The sequence below is a fragment of the Athene noctua genome, chromosome 10 (genome assembly GCF_965140245.1).
Source record: "Athene noctua chromosome 10, bAthNoc1.hap1.1, whole genome shotgun sequence".
NCBI lineage: Eukaryota > Metazoa > Chordata > Aves > Strigiformes > Strigidae > Athene > Athene noctua.
In genome coordinates this window covers 18,247,347-18,260,658 of record NC_134046.1, presented here as the reverse complement: position 1 = coordinate 18,260,658, position 13,312 = coordinate 18,247,347, and the positions used below count along the sequence as shown (strand labels likewise).

Sequence of the window (13,312 nt, the reverse complement as noted above, 5' to 3'; positions counted from 1 at the left end):
CCCCGGGGCGCTGGGACCTGCCTGGCGGGCGGCCGGCTCGGCCCGGCCCGGCCCGCTGCCGGGGGACCGTGGGGGCCGCCTGCGGGGCCGCGGGTGTTCGCGTGGGGCCCGCCCCGGCTCCGCGCTCCCGCCCCTCAGCGGTGGCGGGGATAGGGGCCCGCTGCGGACCCGGCCTGGGGTCTGTGTCGGCGTCCCCCGCCGGGGGGAGCCCTCCCGCCGGTCCGTCGGTCGCCGGCCCGGGGCGGGGGGCGGGCGGCGCGGGGCTGGGCCAATGGGAGAGCGGCGCGGCCGGTGACGCGGCGGGGCGGGCGGCTCGGCGCAGGAAGCTGGGCCGGGGGCGCGGCTTCGCCCGCCGGTCGCGACGTCGTCGTCGCTGCCGCCGCCATGCGCCGCTGAGGCGGGCGCTGGCCGGGCCTCGCCATGGGGGCGCCGCCGCCCAACGGCAGCCTCGGCCTCACCGACAGCCCCCCGCTGCCGGGCGGGGGAGCGGCGGCGGGGCCGGGAGACCGCGGCTGCGAGAACGGGGCCCTCATGGACAGCTTCGGCATCTTCCTGCAGGGGCTCCTGGGCGTCGTGGCCTTCAGCACCCTCATGTGTGAGTGGCGGGGGCGGGCCGCGGCCTCCGGGCCTCGCCGGCTCCGCGCGGCTTGGCAGTGCCGGCCCGCGGCCGGACGGGTCCCTCCCTCCGTCCTCGGGGGGGTCGGGCTTGGTTAAGGGTGCTGCGACCTCGCTGCTGTGTCCCGAGGCCGTCCCGGGGGGAGCGCCCTGCTGCCCCGGGCTCCCGGCCCAGCCGGGCCGCGGGAGGGCCGCGGGGACGTGCGGCCGCGGCCGGAGCTTTGTGGTGCCCGGTGAGGTGCGGCGGCGGGACACGGCCCGGCAGCCCGGGGGCGCGGTCCCTTGTGCCCCCGCGGGGCTGGAGCGGGGCCTTAGCACCAGCCGGGCCGCCGGAGCTGGCGAGTTCGGGAGGCGGGCGGCTGGGACGAGCAGCGTTGGTTCGGAGAGATGCTGCTTCGAGGACTTCAAGTGCGCTTTCTGAAATTTTCTTCCCTATTTTTTGCGCCCATGCTGGTAAGATTTATCACTTTGGGAGCGGGCTTTAAGTACGACCGGCAAGGTGTGGTAATGTGTACGGAGTCACTCGGGTTTAGAATATACAAAAGACTATATTAATTTTACCGGAGATGTACCTTGTCATGTCGTCAACAGCGAAGACAGACACACTTGTTTAAATTGCAACGTGCTGTGCTGTGCTTGCTGAGAGCCTCTGCTATCCCTCCGAGCAGCCGGTGAGCTCGCGTGGCCGTTTACCTCAGCTCGGCTGATGAGCGGTAACTTGTTCCGCTGCTCATTTGAGTTTGGTGCAAAGGCCGGAGGCTTTGGTGGCTCCAGCCCTGCTTGCTCTGAGGGTACAACCATGTGGAACAGTTCTGCTAGATTTTTCTCTCTATCCCATAATATAGTTAGTGTCTCTTCAGCTGAGGAGTGAAAAACAAGCCCAGTGCCGTTACTCAGCTGACCATGAAGTTGCTGTTAATAAAATGTGGGGAAGGGAAAAAGGGAACATCAGCTACAAGTATTCTACAGTTTGATCTAAAGACCGACCAAGATCCTGTTTACAGTAGACTTGAACTGATAACCGTTCATGGTAGCATCATACAATTATGGTTAAGTCAAAAATTTGGTAACACACTATATTTGCATTCTTTAGCGTTTCAGTCATGGTTAGCAATTGCATTGCTCTTATAAAAGCTATGCGTGTAACAGTCGTCATTGTGTTACTGAATGACAGCAGTAGTCACCGGTGTGACATTTGCTCAGCCAGAGCATCCTCGTAATTAGGAGTTTTATCAGTTTCCAAACATAAGTACCTCATAATGTTGCTCTTGGAATTAAGAGATACAAATAGGTAATTCTTATGGATCGTACATTAGAAGATTAAGGACTACACGTTATTTGTCAGGATAGTATCTTTTTTCTGGAAATGGTATTGCTTATGCATTTTACAGTAGTACTGGAATATTCAGTGAAAATAAGAAGCGAATACGGAAAGTACGTACTAGGAAAACTGAAAGCCTCATTGTTAGCTGCACTTCCCAACTTCAGCCTGGTTGGATGCTTTTAAACCATGAACTATTAGAAGGAGCTTGTTGATGAAGTGCTTACAGCTGTGGAAGAAGGGAGTGAAAGGAAGATGGCCTTGCAGCAGTACTGGTGAGAAAAGGAATCTGTTTCCAAAGGAGATCAGAGCAAAAACGTTGTAACTTGTCACACTTACAAGTGCTTACATTTGAAAAGAGAAGGATAGCTATGTTTGTCCTAGTTTTGACAGCCATGTTCTCTTCCACTTTACTGTGGGCCTCTCCCCTAGCAGGAGGAGAAGCTGGCCTCACCGTGGGGACCAGTTACACTGGTAAAGGAGCAGTTTTCTCTCAGCTGTGCTGTGAGGAAAGGATGGTTCTGTTCTGTCTGCTAGTTTTGCTGAATGTTTCTATCCTTTTTATATTATATGCAAAACATCTGGTATGTTGTTCCAAAACCTTTAAAAGTTGCCCTGATAAGCAGGACATTTTGTGATACAAGTGACAGATCTGGTGCAACAGAGAAGCAGGAACTTGTGGCTGAGAACAGGAGGGAGAGCGTGGCCTCTCCTCAGCAGTCGCTTCGGCACCTACATGATTGTTCCTGTCCCTGATCTGCTGTGGCAGAAGGGATGACAACTTCTGGAGCTGGATCGCAGAACTGATAGAGCAAGAAAAGTAAACAGGTAGAGGTGGTTATTTTTAAGCTGGAGTATTTCCGTGCTCTGGTCCCCTAAACTGTCCAGCACGACAGAGGGGGGGGGGGGAGTGCTGAGGGAGGAACAAGTGGCTGTAGGCAGGGGCTGCTTGAGAAGTGGCACCGCTGTCAGTCCAGAGGTGGGCCTCCCTTTTGAACAGCATTAATTCTCTGTCTGCGGCTATATTGCTGCTCCTCCGTAAACAGTCAGAGAACTGAAGACCCACAACTGTTAAATTTAACTTATAAAGGGCAAGTGACTTGCCTTTTTTTTTTTTTTTGAAAAGGGAACCCTAGAAGGAGATACTCTAATACTTTGGTTATGATTAATGATGCAGTACCCTCTGTTGAAAAAGAAATTAAAGTAATGGCAGCAGAGATAAACTGTACAATTGATCTTTATGCACAGAGGCTGGTTTTCCTTTGAAAAATATTTTATTTGATATGTAAAGAATAAGAATTTTTGGTAAGTGGCTAAATCAAAGGCTGACCCAGACTTGCCCTTGTCTAGATAAATCTTACCATGCTTGCATTCAGTGGAACAAAGAAAATTTTTTTAGTTTTTTTTCTGATTGTAGTAACTAGCTGTAAGAGAAGGAGGACCTTTTTTGTGGCTTATTAAATGTTCATTGTCAAATGACTGAAGGAGTATTGTTAAAGCAAAAGTGTTTAAGATCTGACACTGCAGTTTGCTGTCTTCTCATGTGTGCAGTTTATCCAGTTGCTGTACAGTTAGGCTATCAACTGACCTGCAAATGACAGCAGTTAAGCTTCTTCTTTTAAGGGCTAAAACATGGTTAAATGTCAGGTTTGTAATTTATTGACAATGTGGTGACTCTCTGTCAGAGAGTCACTGATTGCTGCAACTATTTTCTAATACTTCAAATATTTTCTAATCAAAGAAAGGTTTTTACCACAATCATATTTTCACCCTGTCTTGTGTGTCCCTTGACTACTAATCTTGCATGACCAAGAAGTGATAGAGACAGAATTTCTCATTTTGAGCTGATGAAATGATCATTTGAAATGAAACCTGAAGTGTCCTTTTCTTTGTAGCTATTGCCTCTTTGTTCGGTCGCACAGGGAATGAAGAACGCTTTAATGTACTGACTTACCACACAGCAGTGTTTTAAAGGATTGGCTTTGTTTTATTATCTTCAGATTCAAATATAAAACCTGTTGTAAGCCCCTGATCTTTTCCTCGTGGAAGATAATTTAGCTAGTTATCATCTATCCTGGGCTTATACAGGAGACTCCCTGACCCCTTAACCAAAGAGTAGAAGTCTGCGTTTGTTTTTATTGTTGCAAGTCATTCAAGGCCCCTGAAATCCTATCCTCCTGCTCTCCATGTAAAGTGTTGTCCACAGACTAGAGAAGTGAGGTACTCTTCTGTTGTCTGAATCACCGGTGAATATGCTTAATACTATCATAGGAGCCCATCAGTGTGTTGTCTTAATCACTGTGAATTAATCTTTACTGCTCTGAGTTCAGCTCTGTGCTGCAAGAGGCACATTGAAACAATTCCACCCAGACACTACAGATGTTCCAGTACATCGAAAGCTGCGCTGAAGTCAGGCGACTGACAGTCCTTTGGAATCTGACTGCTAATTCTCAAGTCCATTAGCCTTCTCTTCCTGAAGTTTGTTGCTTAATTTTGTTCTTGTCCCTCCTGCTTATGTATGCATTTTCCACCCTGGTTTATTTAAGCTAAGGCACTTCATAACAGGAAGTCTTAATGGGTTTCCCCTCATGGAAGAGATGTGTGTTTATGTGTCAGGTCAGTAAGCCAAAGATAATATTTCTTCGAAGTTTGCCATTATAATGCTTGTATTTTATTTCATGAGGATATTGATTTAAAATTACAGATTTGCTTCTTAGGTGTTTGGGTTTTTTGGTGCAATAATTATGGCTTTTCATTATGGACACCACAAAAACTGTTTTGAAATATTTTTGTGTAATATGATGTGTTTTGTCAGTAATCCCAAGCACCTTCTGAGCATTGTCTGATTAGGCTTTCATGGTAATGAATGATTAGAGGGTAGTGTTAGCACAGAATTGCCACATGTGTGCAATGTAGGCATAGTTGTAAATAATACAGTTTTTATTAGCCATACTAGAAAGGTATAGAGGGAGAAACCCATTGCCAGTCCCTTTACCCTGTCTGACACAAATTTGCAAGTACTTCAGCTTGAATATGTATTTTATTTACTAAGCTCATCTGTCAGAAGATTGATACCTTGTCAGAGTGTGGCTGTTTGTTTTGGGAGACTTGGGAACAGCTAAAAAATTAGATATGAACTGTATTGATGATATTATTTCAATAGAAGAGTCATTTGATCCTCTGCAGGTAGAAGGTTCATGTCTGTGGAGAATGTACGTATATATATATATATATGTGCTGTAAAGGAGATCAAAGTATGTGACACTTTTTTATGGCTTTATTGCAGTTTGTGTTTCTACTCACACAGAGAAGGGTAAAAGCTTCTCTGTTAACTCTGGACAGGTGCAGAGGATAAGTGAGTAGGTAGGCTTGCCATTGAGGGTCACAGCTGAAAAAAATATCTTTTATAAGAACTGTTTCTATTTTTTAAGGTCCTATTTGCTTACAGTGTCATAAAGGAAGTACCTTAAAAACTGCATACTTAAAGTCCATTAGCTTTACAGTTTTACAGCACATTTTCCCACTTGATAAGCCATGCAAGGAAAATTTAATGTTTATTTGTACAATAAGCTATCGTAGCAAGTAGTTTAGTAGAACTCAGAATGCTTTAGCAAAAATACACTTTTCAGAGGAATGATTTAGTATTTTTGTCACGGTAAGGAGGTATTATTATGGGGAATAATGTTCTAGGGATCAGGGACCTGAGAATAAATTAAGTCATTTCAGTGGCCTTTCAAAAAGAAAAAAGCCTAAAGAAAACTATTAGATACAAAAGAACTAAAGCATATGATTTTCAGTTGTTTTCTATAGCACTTTTCTTTCTGCTTGAGCAGATTTTAAAAATGAGAAAATGGCAGGGAGTTGGCTTTGATATCCCAACATCAGGAGTGAAATACAGGCTTCTGAGTAACAGTAACAAAGTTATTTGCCCTAGACCTTAAGAAACATGGCAGTCTCCCAAGGTGTAGGGCAGTGGCCTGCTAGCAAGGTGGTGTTTTATTAATAAAGTCATTACTTTAAAAGACTTATTATCCTGACTTGATAATATCCCATTATTCTATGTACATATTCAGTCAGAGTGACGCAGTAATGTTGATGTGAATTGCTGCGGACCACCTTGGAAATGTGCTTTGGGCAACTGATTTTAAAACTTGTCTCATACAAAAGTATCAGATCTCAAATAGAATATTTCATATTCTTACAGAGTGGATCACGCTTTGTAAAATGCACTTTATTATTTTTCCAGGAACTCTTCACAAGTGCAGGTTCCTGGAGAATTGCCAGATGTGTGCAGAACTTGCATTGCAGTGTGTATTTGGGGTTACCTAGTATTAGGCGGTCTGAAACAACTTCAAGGACCGCTGTCAGGTGTCAGCAATGGGGATGAATCCCCCATAGGATAATGGCAGACTGGTAAGGTGTGCTATTGAGCTACGCTGAAGAGCAAGATTGGGGGCGGGGGGGGCGAGCAAAGGGAGAATACATTTTTTAAAAAGGAGGAAGTAGGGAAAGAAATCCAGAACATGGAAGCAGCAGGACTTTTCTGTGGGGAAAGAAGCGGGTGGCCCTGGGATGCAGGCGAGCCCCTGGGGGGGGACAGCTCCGCCAGGGCTCGGCCTGCCTGGGCTTGAGCTCGGCCTTGGGTTTGTAGTGAAGGGCTGCCTCTGTAAAGTAAATCCTGCCCTTCCCTGCCGGTCAGTCTGCGGGTTTGGCTGTGCAGTCCCCTCCCATCTAGCCAGAGGGCAAGAAGGAAACAGGATGGGGTGATGGTAGTAGAAAGAAGGTGTCTTAGCCTCTTGCTCATTTGGGCCCAATCCATGGTGATTAGTAAGGACCAGTTATCCGAGTGGGCTATAACAGCTGTTATCCTGCAGGTTAAGCATCTGCTTGTGGCTGCAGGACTCTGAAAGCCCCGTGAGGTCACTTCGGTCACAGCCAAGTAAATTATACCTTACAATGATGAAGTATGGTGTATCTCCAAATGATGAGGTATCGCTTGCATCTATGTTACATGGCAACTTCCTTTTGGTTTTAAATAAATCATTAGTCCTTTCAGTGTCTCTGACATCCTTATCCATGTTTTGAGACAAAAATAAGAGATGCGTTACAAGCCGTAGCAGAAAAAAAAATGCAACCATGTGGGTAAATTAGCCAATTAAATTGCTTTCTTTTACCATGCTAGTATTGTAGTACTCAGTATATGAAATATCTAGTTGGGATAAGTTCTGTCCATTACAAGCTCTCCAGAAAGACAACTCCTGCTGACAAATTTCATGTTGTACAAATAGTGTTGGAAACTGTTCAGCTGATTCTTCTTTAAATGAAGCAAATAACCTGAAAAGAATAAGAATTTTGGAATTGGTTTCTATTTTGAAAACAGAAGATCAATCTTGTTTTGTAATGTAGCTATGTGTCTTTTCATTTACTGACAATGGGAGAAATAGGCTTTCATAATACTTAGTCCTGCTTAAACTACATTTCCTTGGTGTTTTGATTAAAACTGCTTGCAAGATGTCTGATTCTTTGTTGGGTATAGATTGTAATAGCACTTTATTAGGTGGCTTAATGTCCTGGTTGTGTCAGGTCATTAATATTTTAATGCCACTAAATGCAGCAACTATTCTTGAAATGCCATGCTAGTAAAAGTTAAGGAAAAAAAAAAAGTCACCAATTTAGACAAATAATCTGCAAGTTGCACTTTCCATTAAGTTGTCTGATGCCCTTCTTCATCTTGTTCGGCTTGGAACATATTACATTTTTCTTATTACTCAGCTGATTGCTGGATATAATTGTACTCCAGATAAGATTGTTCAGATTATAATTACGCATGTCGTTCACATTATGAAATGTTTAGGAAAAAGGATACGTTATGTTGACGTTTGTAAACTATTAAAATGATAAATTACCCAGAAATTCTGAAGCTGTGTTTAATTAGAACTAACTTCTGGACTGTTAGCTAGACTGTTGTTTAACTGCATAATGTGTTCTTGAGTAGCGTTTTGTAATTAAATTTGTAAGGAGATGATTTGTACAAAAACACAGTGTGCATTTTTGCGTTCTGCAGTGATATTAATTTAATGGTTAATGAAGTTTGCGTTCTTAAACTGGTATTTAACAAGGTCTTATCTGTGTGGATTTTGTTGATGAAATGAAAAATCAGGTCTGCTTTCTCATGCCTGTTGGTAGGAAATGGTTTGCATTCTCAAATATTTCTTGATCACAGCCAAATGTATTCCATATGAAACTTAGTATGTTAAATCTCACTGGCAGGCTGAATATAAGCTTGGAGCTTGCATGAGACTGCAGGTGGTGTGGTATAGGGATGAGGGTTTAGGATTTAATCAGGAATAATTGAATTTGTTCACACTATTGCTCAAGATACTGAAGACCTGTTTTTCTACCACTGACCCTGAATCACACAGTTTATATATATATTGTTTTCATAACCTTGTACATATGTTGTCATATGTAATGAATGTTGACAATGAAAATAGGCTAAAATGAATTCACAGTTTGAATTCCTCATAGCTCACATTCATGGTTTGGATTCATAGTTCCAGGTGTAAGTTAGTTTTGAGCTAGAGTAGGGAAAAGGCATCCCAAGGAAGGTGTTAAACTTGTTTTTTCTATTGCTCGTTAGGTTTTTTTTCTCTAGATGCTGCTTTCTTTTTTTAATCAAAAGTTTTTATAATTTGAATTATTTTGACCTTGGTCATCTTCTGTCACGTTTCTCTTCTTGTAGTGATTAATATGTATTGGCTCACCTGAGAGAAGAGGAACGCAGTACTACATTTCCTTGTTTTACCTGGTCGTAGAGCATTAAATAGAGCTCAGGACGACTAGGGAAGCAGCTGGCCTGTAAGCTGCAAGGTGCTTGGGACATGAAGATTTGTGACAAGAAGTGTATTTGTATACTACTTCTTTTTGAGAGGTCTCTCCATTGCTTTGCTCCACTGACACTGTTGAAAGAGATGGGCCGGTGGAAGTAACTAGAAATTGTTAGTGAGAGATGAACTAGAGAGGAGTTCCTGAATTTTTAAGGGTGTCAAATATAGGACTGACATAAGCTTTACCAGTTACCAAAATTAAGAAATCATTGTCCTGGGCTCAAATGCTCAGAACTTGGCCAAATACTCTTTTACAGAGTTCATCTTAGGAATTTTGGAGAGGCTTGAATGAGTACTTACAGAAACAGCCTTTGCTTGCTTTTTGTTGTTCCAATCTAGGTTTGGTTTTTTTTTTCTGTTTGCCTAAAATACAGATTTTTTTTTTTTCCATGGAAGAAAAATGACTTTAAAATTGCAAACAACTATCCAACAAGCTAACAACGTGTCCTCTGTCTCTAATAGTTTTTGAAGAGATTTTGCTCAAAATTTTAATTTAATGCAACATCTTCCAGTACAACTTTCTTGTTTTGGGCGGGTAGTGTGACTAGCAGTGTGATACATAGGGTTTTAATGCTTTCTTTGCAAGGTAATTGTAATGTTAGAAAATGAAATAGTCTGAGCTTTGAAATGGGGGTGGGGGGAAACACACCCACCTCTCTCTGGTCTTAAAAACTTGTTATTTCTTATGGCAGTATGTTTTTAGTGCTTCCATTAGGTTTTGGTGGTGTGAAGCTTTTATGAGACTTAAATGTTAAGCATTAACCTTTTGTCATTAAAAAGAACGATTCTGCATGTGGAAGTTATTACATGTTCTCATCTTGATTTCAGAAACTTAATTTCTGCTGTGAATACCTAATTATTAGATACGTTGTATCAAAAAAGTCTGCATAATTGGCCACTGACTCTCATGATATTTGATCAGGAGTGAAGAGAACGTATGGAAGTAGGTTGTGTATCCTTTGTTCTTTTTAAAACAGTGTTACAGAAAGTGTGTCTTGCAATTCAATGTTTTAATAGTTTCAGCAGCCTAGGAAGAATGAGCCTGGTAAGCAGAGACTTTAAATGAACTCTAAACATAGAGTGTACTTATACCTTTGGCCTCCTTGATTTAATATATTTGTGGTTTATTACTTTCTACAAAGGGAAACACAGTTTTCTTTTAGATTCTTCTTGCATAGATCTGAACTTAGGGTTTGGGTTTGCTTTCTGCTTTTAAAACTGCTGCAGTTACTGGCTTAATATTTTAATGAATGAGTGAGTTTGTAGCTGTGATTTGGCAGTTCTGACAGTTCCCAAGAGCTGGTTTAAAACAGCTGGCTTGAATGACTCCAAGTTCATTGATATCTGTTGTCATACTAATAACGTTCAGAAAGCTTCATGTATTATTGAGTAATTTTGTGAATGCTGTATGTGAAAATGGTGTTGTGAATTGTAAATTGCTGCTTAGTGCACGTTAATATGGATTGATTCTGTTTTGTACTAAATAATTCATGTTTCCCAAATGGTTCTTATCTTTAATAGAAAAAAAAAATCCACTTGAACACAACAGGCTGTATTTTTCATCTCTCACTAGGTGTATGTATTGGATGATAGGAATAGGTTGTCTGTTTCTCTAATAACCTCCCTTTTTCCTGGTTCAGAGTATAAAAGCAGTTGCAAGAAGGCTGTGTATTAAACTTCTAAAGCCAGTCTTACAGGCGCTTTTAGTAGTGGAGGCTTAGATTTGCTTTGCTTTAACTATCTCTTACCTGTTGAAGAAACAGAGTGGCATATGCTTCTGTCTCTGAAAGTGATGGGAAACTGTGATTTATTGTGACCTTTCAAATAGAGCACACCTTGACCCAACAGTGCTACGTATGCTAAAGGCAAATACAACAAATGCCGGTCTCTGAGATCAAATCTTGTCTTATAATTTTCATACCTAGATAAATATTTCCTAAACTACTTGTGCTGTTTACATTAGACTTCTTAAGGCAGTTACTCACAACCTTTATTTTTAGTGTTGTTAAAGCATTGACATGTCTTTCAGGAAGTAAAGGGCTGAATATTTTTGTTTACATAACGTGTATTTCATTCATTTTCTGACTTGTGAAGTGTTGCTCTCGCTGAGGAGATAGCAAATAGGTTAGCAATTGACAGCAAAGACTTTTGTCTAATTCTTTGTTAGTTTAGCTATTTTAAAAGTAAGCTTTACATTTAGAAAAGGAAAAAAAGCTCAATTCCAATGGCTGTTGATGTGGTATGTCTGGGCTACATGCTCTACTAAGACACATTTGTTTCCTTTATTGACAGCCAAGTTAATGCTTCTGTCAGAACCACGCTGTCATGTGCTACCAGGATGCATGAGATCAGCCTTGGTGAAATTGTCTTAGACTGAGTTGTGTGCAACAGGTAATACCACTTCTTTGTGTCTCCCCCAGCCAATCTTTACAAGCTAAGCATTTGGAAAAATTTTTTGAGCTTAAAAGACGTATGTGTTAAGAATAAAAGGCTCACCAACCTCATGTAATGCATTTGGCTGCTCTTCCTGAATAAGCAACATTGTTTTATTTCAAAACTCAGGTAGCTGAGGTTTGTTTGTTTTCCGATAATACTTTGTTCTCTCTTCCCCTGCACAGTGAAGAGGAGCCTCACTTTGTGATAGCCATTCCTTAGCCATCACAAAACCTTTGTAGGGACAAAATTTACAGGTAGGTTTTTAGCTGGGTGTGGAAGCAGGTAGGAAGTAAATGTTTTTAGAAGTAACTCTTGTAACTTGACCTTTCCTGTGCTTATCCAGCAAGCATTGCTATCCATTTGATAGCATCTGTGAAATCCAGTGTTAGCACATCATTTTTCTGTTGTCTTATGTCATCTGTGTTGAAACAAAAGAGCCCTGGTCATGAGATAGCTGGGCTTGGCTGATGCTCAGCACTAGCATGTTTAACTTTGCAGTACAACAAAGTCCCTTGTTCTCTGCTCTAACAAGAGTGCCAGTCAGACCCGTTTAACTGTCACAAAGTTTTTCCTGCCTAAAAACTGTAGCCACGACATTATTCAAATTTGCCATTGGAACAAAAAGACTTGGATAAGGTCTGCAGTTTTGCAGGTACCACATGGCTGTCCAGACTCTGAATCATTAGTTTTATGATGTCCCTGAATAACTAACTAGCTGAGTCGTTAACCTTTGTGTCCAGCGTTTCTATAAAGTTTCTCCCTGGGTGACCATCTTTAATGGACAAGTTCTTAATTACACACGTATCTCTACAGAACCAGTGAGGCCAAGGACACAGTGGTATTAAGAGGTTGGGTACTTGCATGGCTAATACTGTTCTTTGTCTTACAGAAGTTTTAAAAATCCATTTTGCAGGAGAGCAAAGCAGGTGAGCTCATGCACTTCATAGTATGTCAGTCTTTAACATTGACTCGAACAAAATTTTCCTTTGAGTGACTTATTCCATAATTGTCTTCATCGTGAAGAAACCATGGTTCCTGGTATCCTTCTCCAATACAGCTGTACCACTGGATGTAGCTGAAAATCAGTTCCAATCCATTATAATTTCTGCTTTAGTATAATTAGTGTCCAAGAGTGTTGGCAAGTCTAGGTCATTAAGAAAAAACACAGTGAAGGATTTGGGGGTTCTTATGTAGGGAAATAAGCAGCAGACTTTCAAAGTCCGCTGTATTTGCGTATCTCAGTAGTTGTTAATGGGGCATAGGAAAATGAGGAATTGCAGTTGGGCAAAAATTGAATTACTGAGAACACAGTGCATTTTCTTTTTTGCATGGAAGAATGAGCTGCAAGCTGGTTCTTCTGGCCTTTTTTGTAGTCATATTTATTACCTCTCTTTAAACACACCCTCCCTCCATGTTTCTGTTTTCTTAAACTATGAATATAGGGAAATGCTGAGCTCTTAGGTGTCACAGAAGCTTTTGGCAGTCAAGTGATACGTGGTTTGCACACTGGTATACCTTCTTGTAAGGCATTGGTTTAGCCCATCCTCATTAGGCATATTGTTTCTTGCAAAGTTAATTTAAAAAAGGAAAATTCTATCTCGAGGAAATCTGTAATTTTTCATTCCCTCTTTGCTGCTACCATGAAAATAATGGGGGGGATAAAGTAAAACTGCAAGCCTCTTAAAAGCTTTGCTTTAGTGGGAAAGGGAGGTAAGTTCAAATGTATGGGTAATACAAAATTCACGTATAGTTGTTGTTCCATGGTGGTGTGAATTTTCAGGAATTATTAGTGTGCATGTGCTTATTCAAAAGAGTCATGGTTCCCACTGTTGTGGGAAAAGTGTTGATATTAACAAGCAGAACAGTGTTTTTGACAGTCTTCCTAAATAAAACTTTAAAAAAATGAAATCTGGCCTGCATATGTAGTTGATTTGACAAGATTTTTACAGGGTTATAACTTGCAGGATCAAATTATGATGCATATGTTCTCTTGATAACCAAATGTTCTGAAAATAGTTCAGTTGCCTGAGAATAGCCATATGAAATTCTGCAT

The 13,312-nt window shown here is 41.8% G+C and overlaps 1 protein-coding gene across 2 annotated transcripts in view; it reads left to right on the top strand.

Moving 5' to 3' along the window:
• The first annotated feature begins 369 nt into the window (after window positions 1–369).
• The window catches only part of STIMATE (STIM activating enhancer), a 36,660-nt gene continuing 23,717 nt past the window's right edge, over window positions 370–13,312 (top strand). For both annotated transcript variants that reach the window (XM_074914217.1, XM_074914216.1), the window contains exon 1: window positions 370–595. In XM_074914217.1, coding sequence (XP_074770318.1) covers window positions 421–595 — 175 coding nt within the window. In that variant the 5' untranslated portion in view covers window positions 370–420. The remainder of the gene's footprint in view (window positions 596–13,312) is intronic.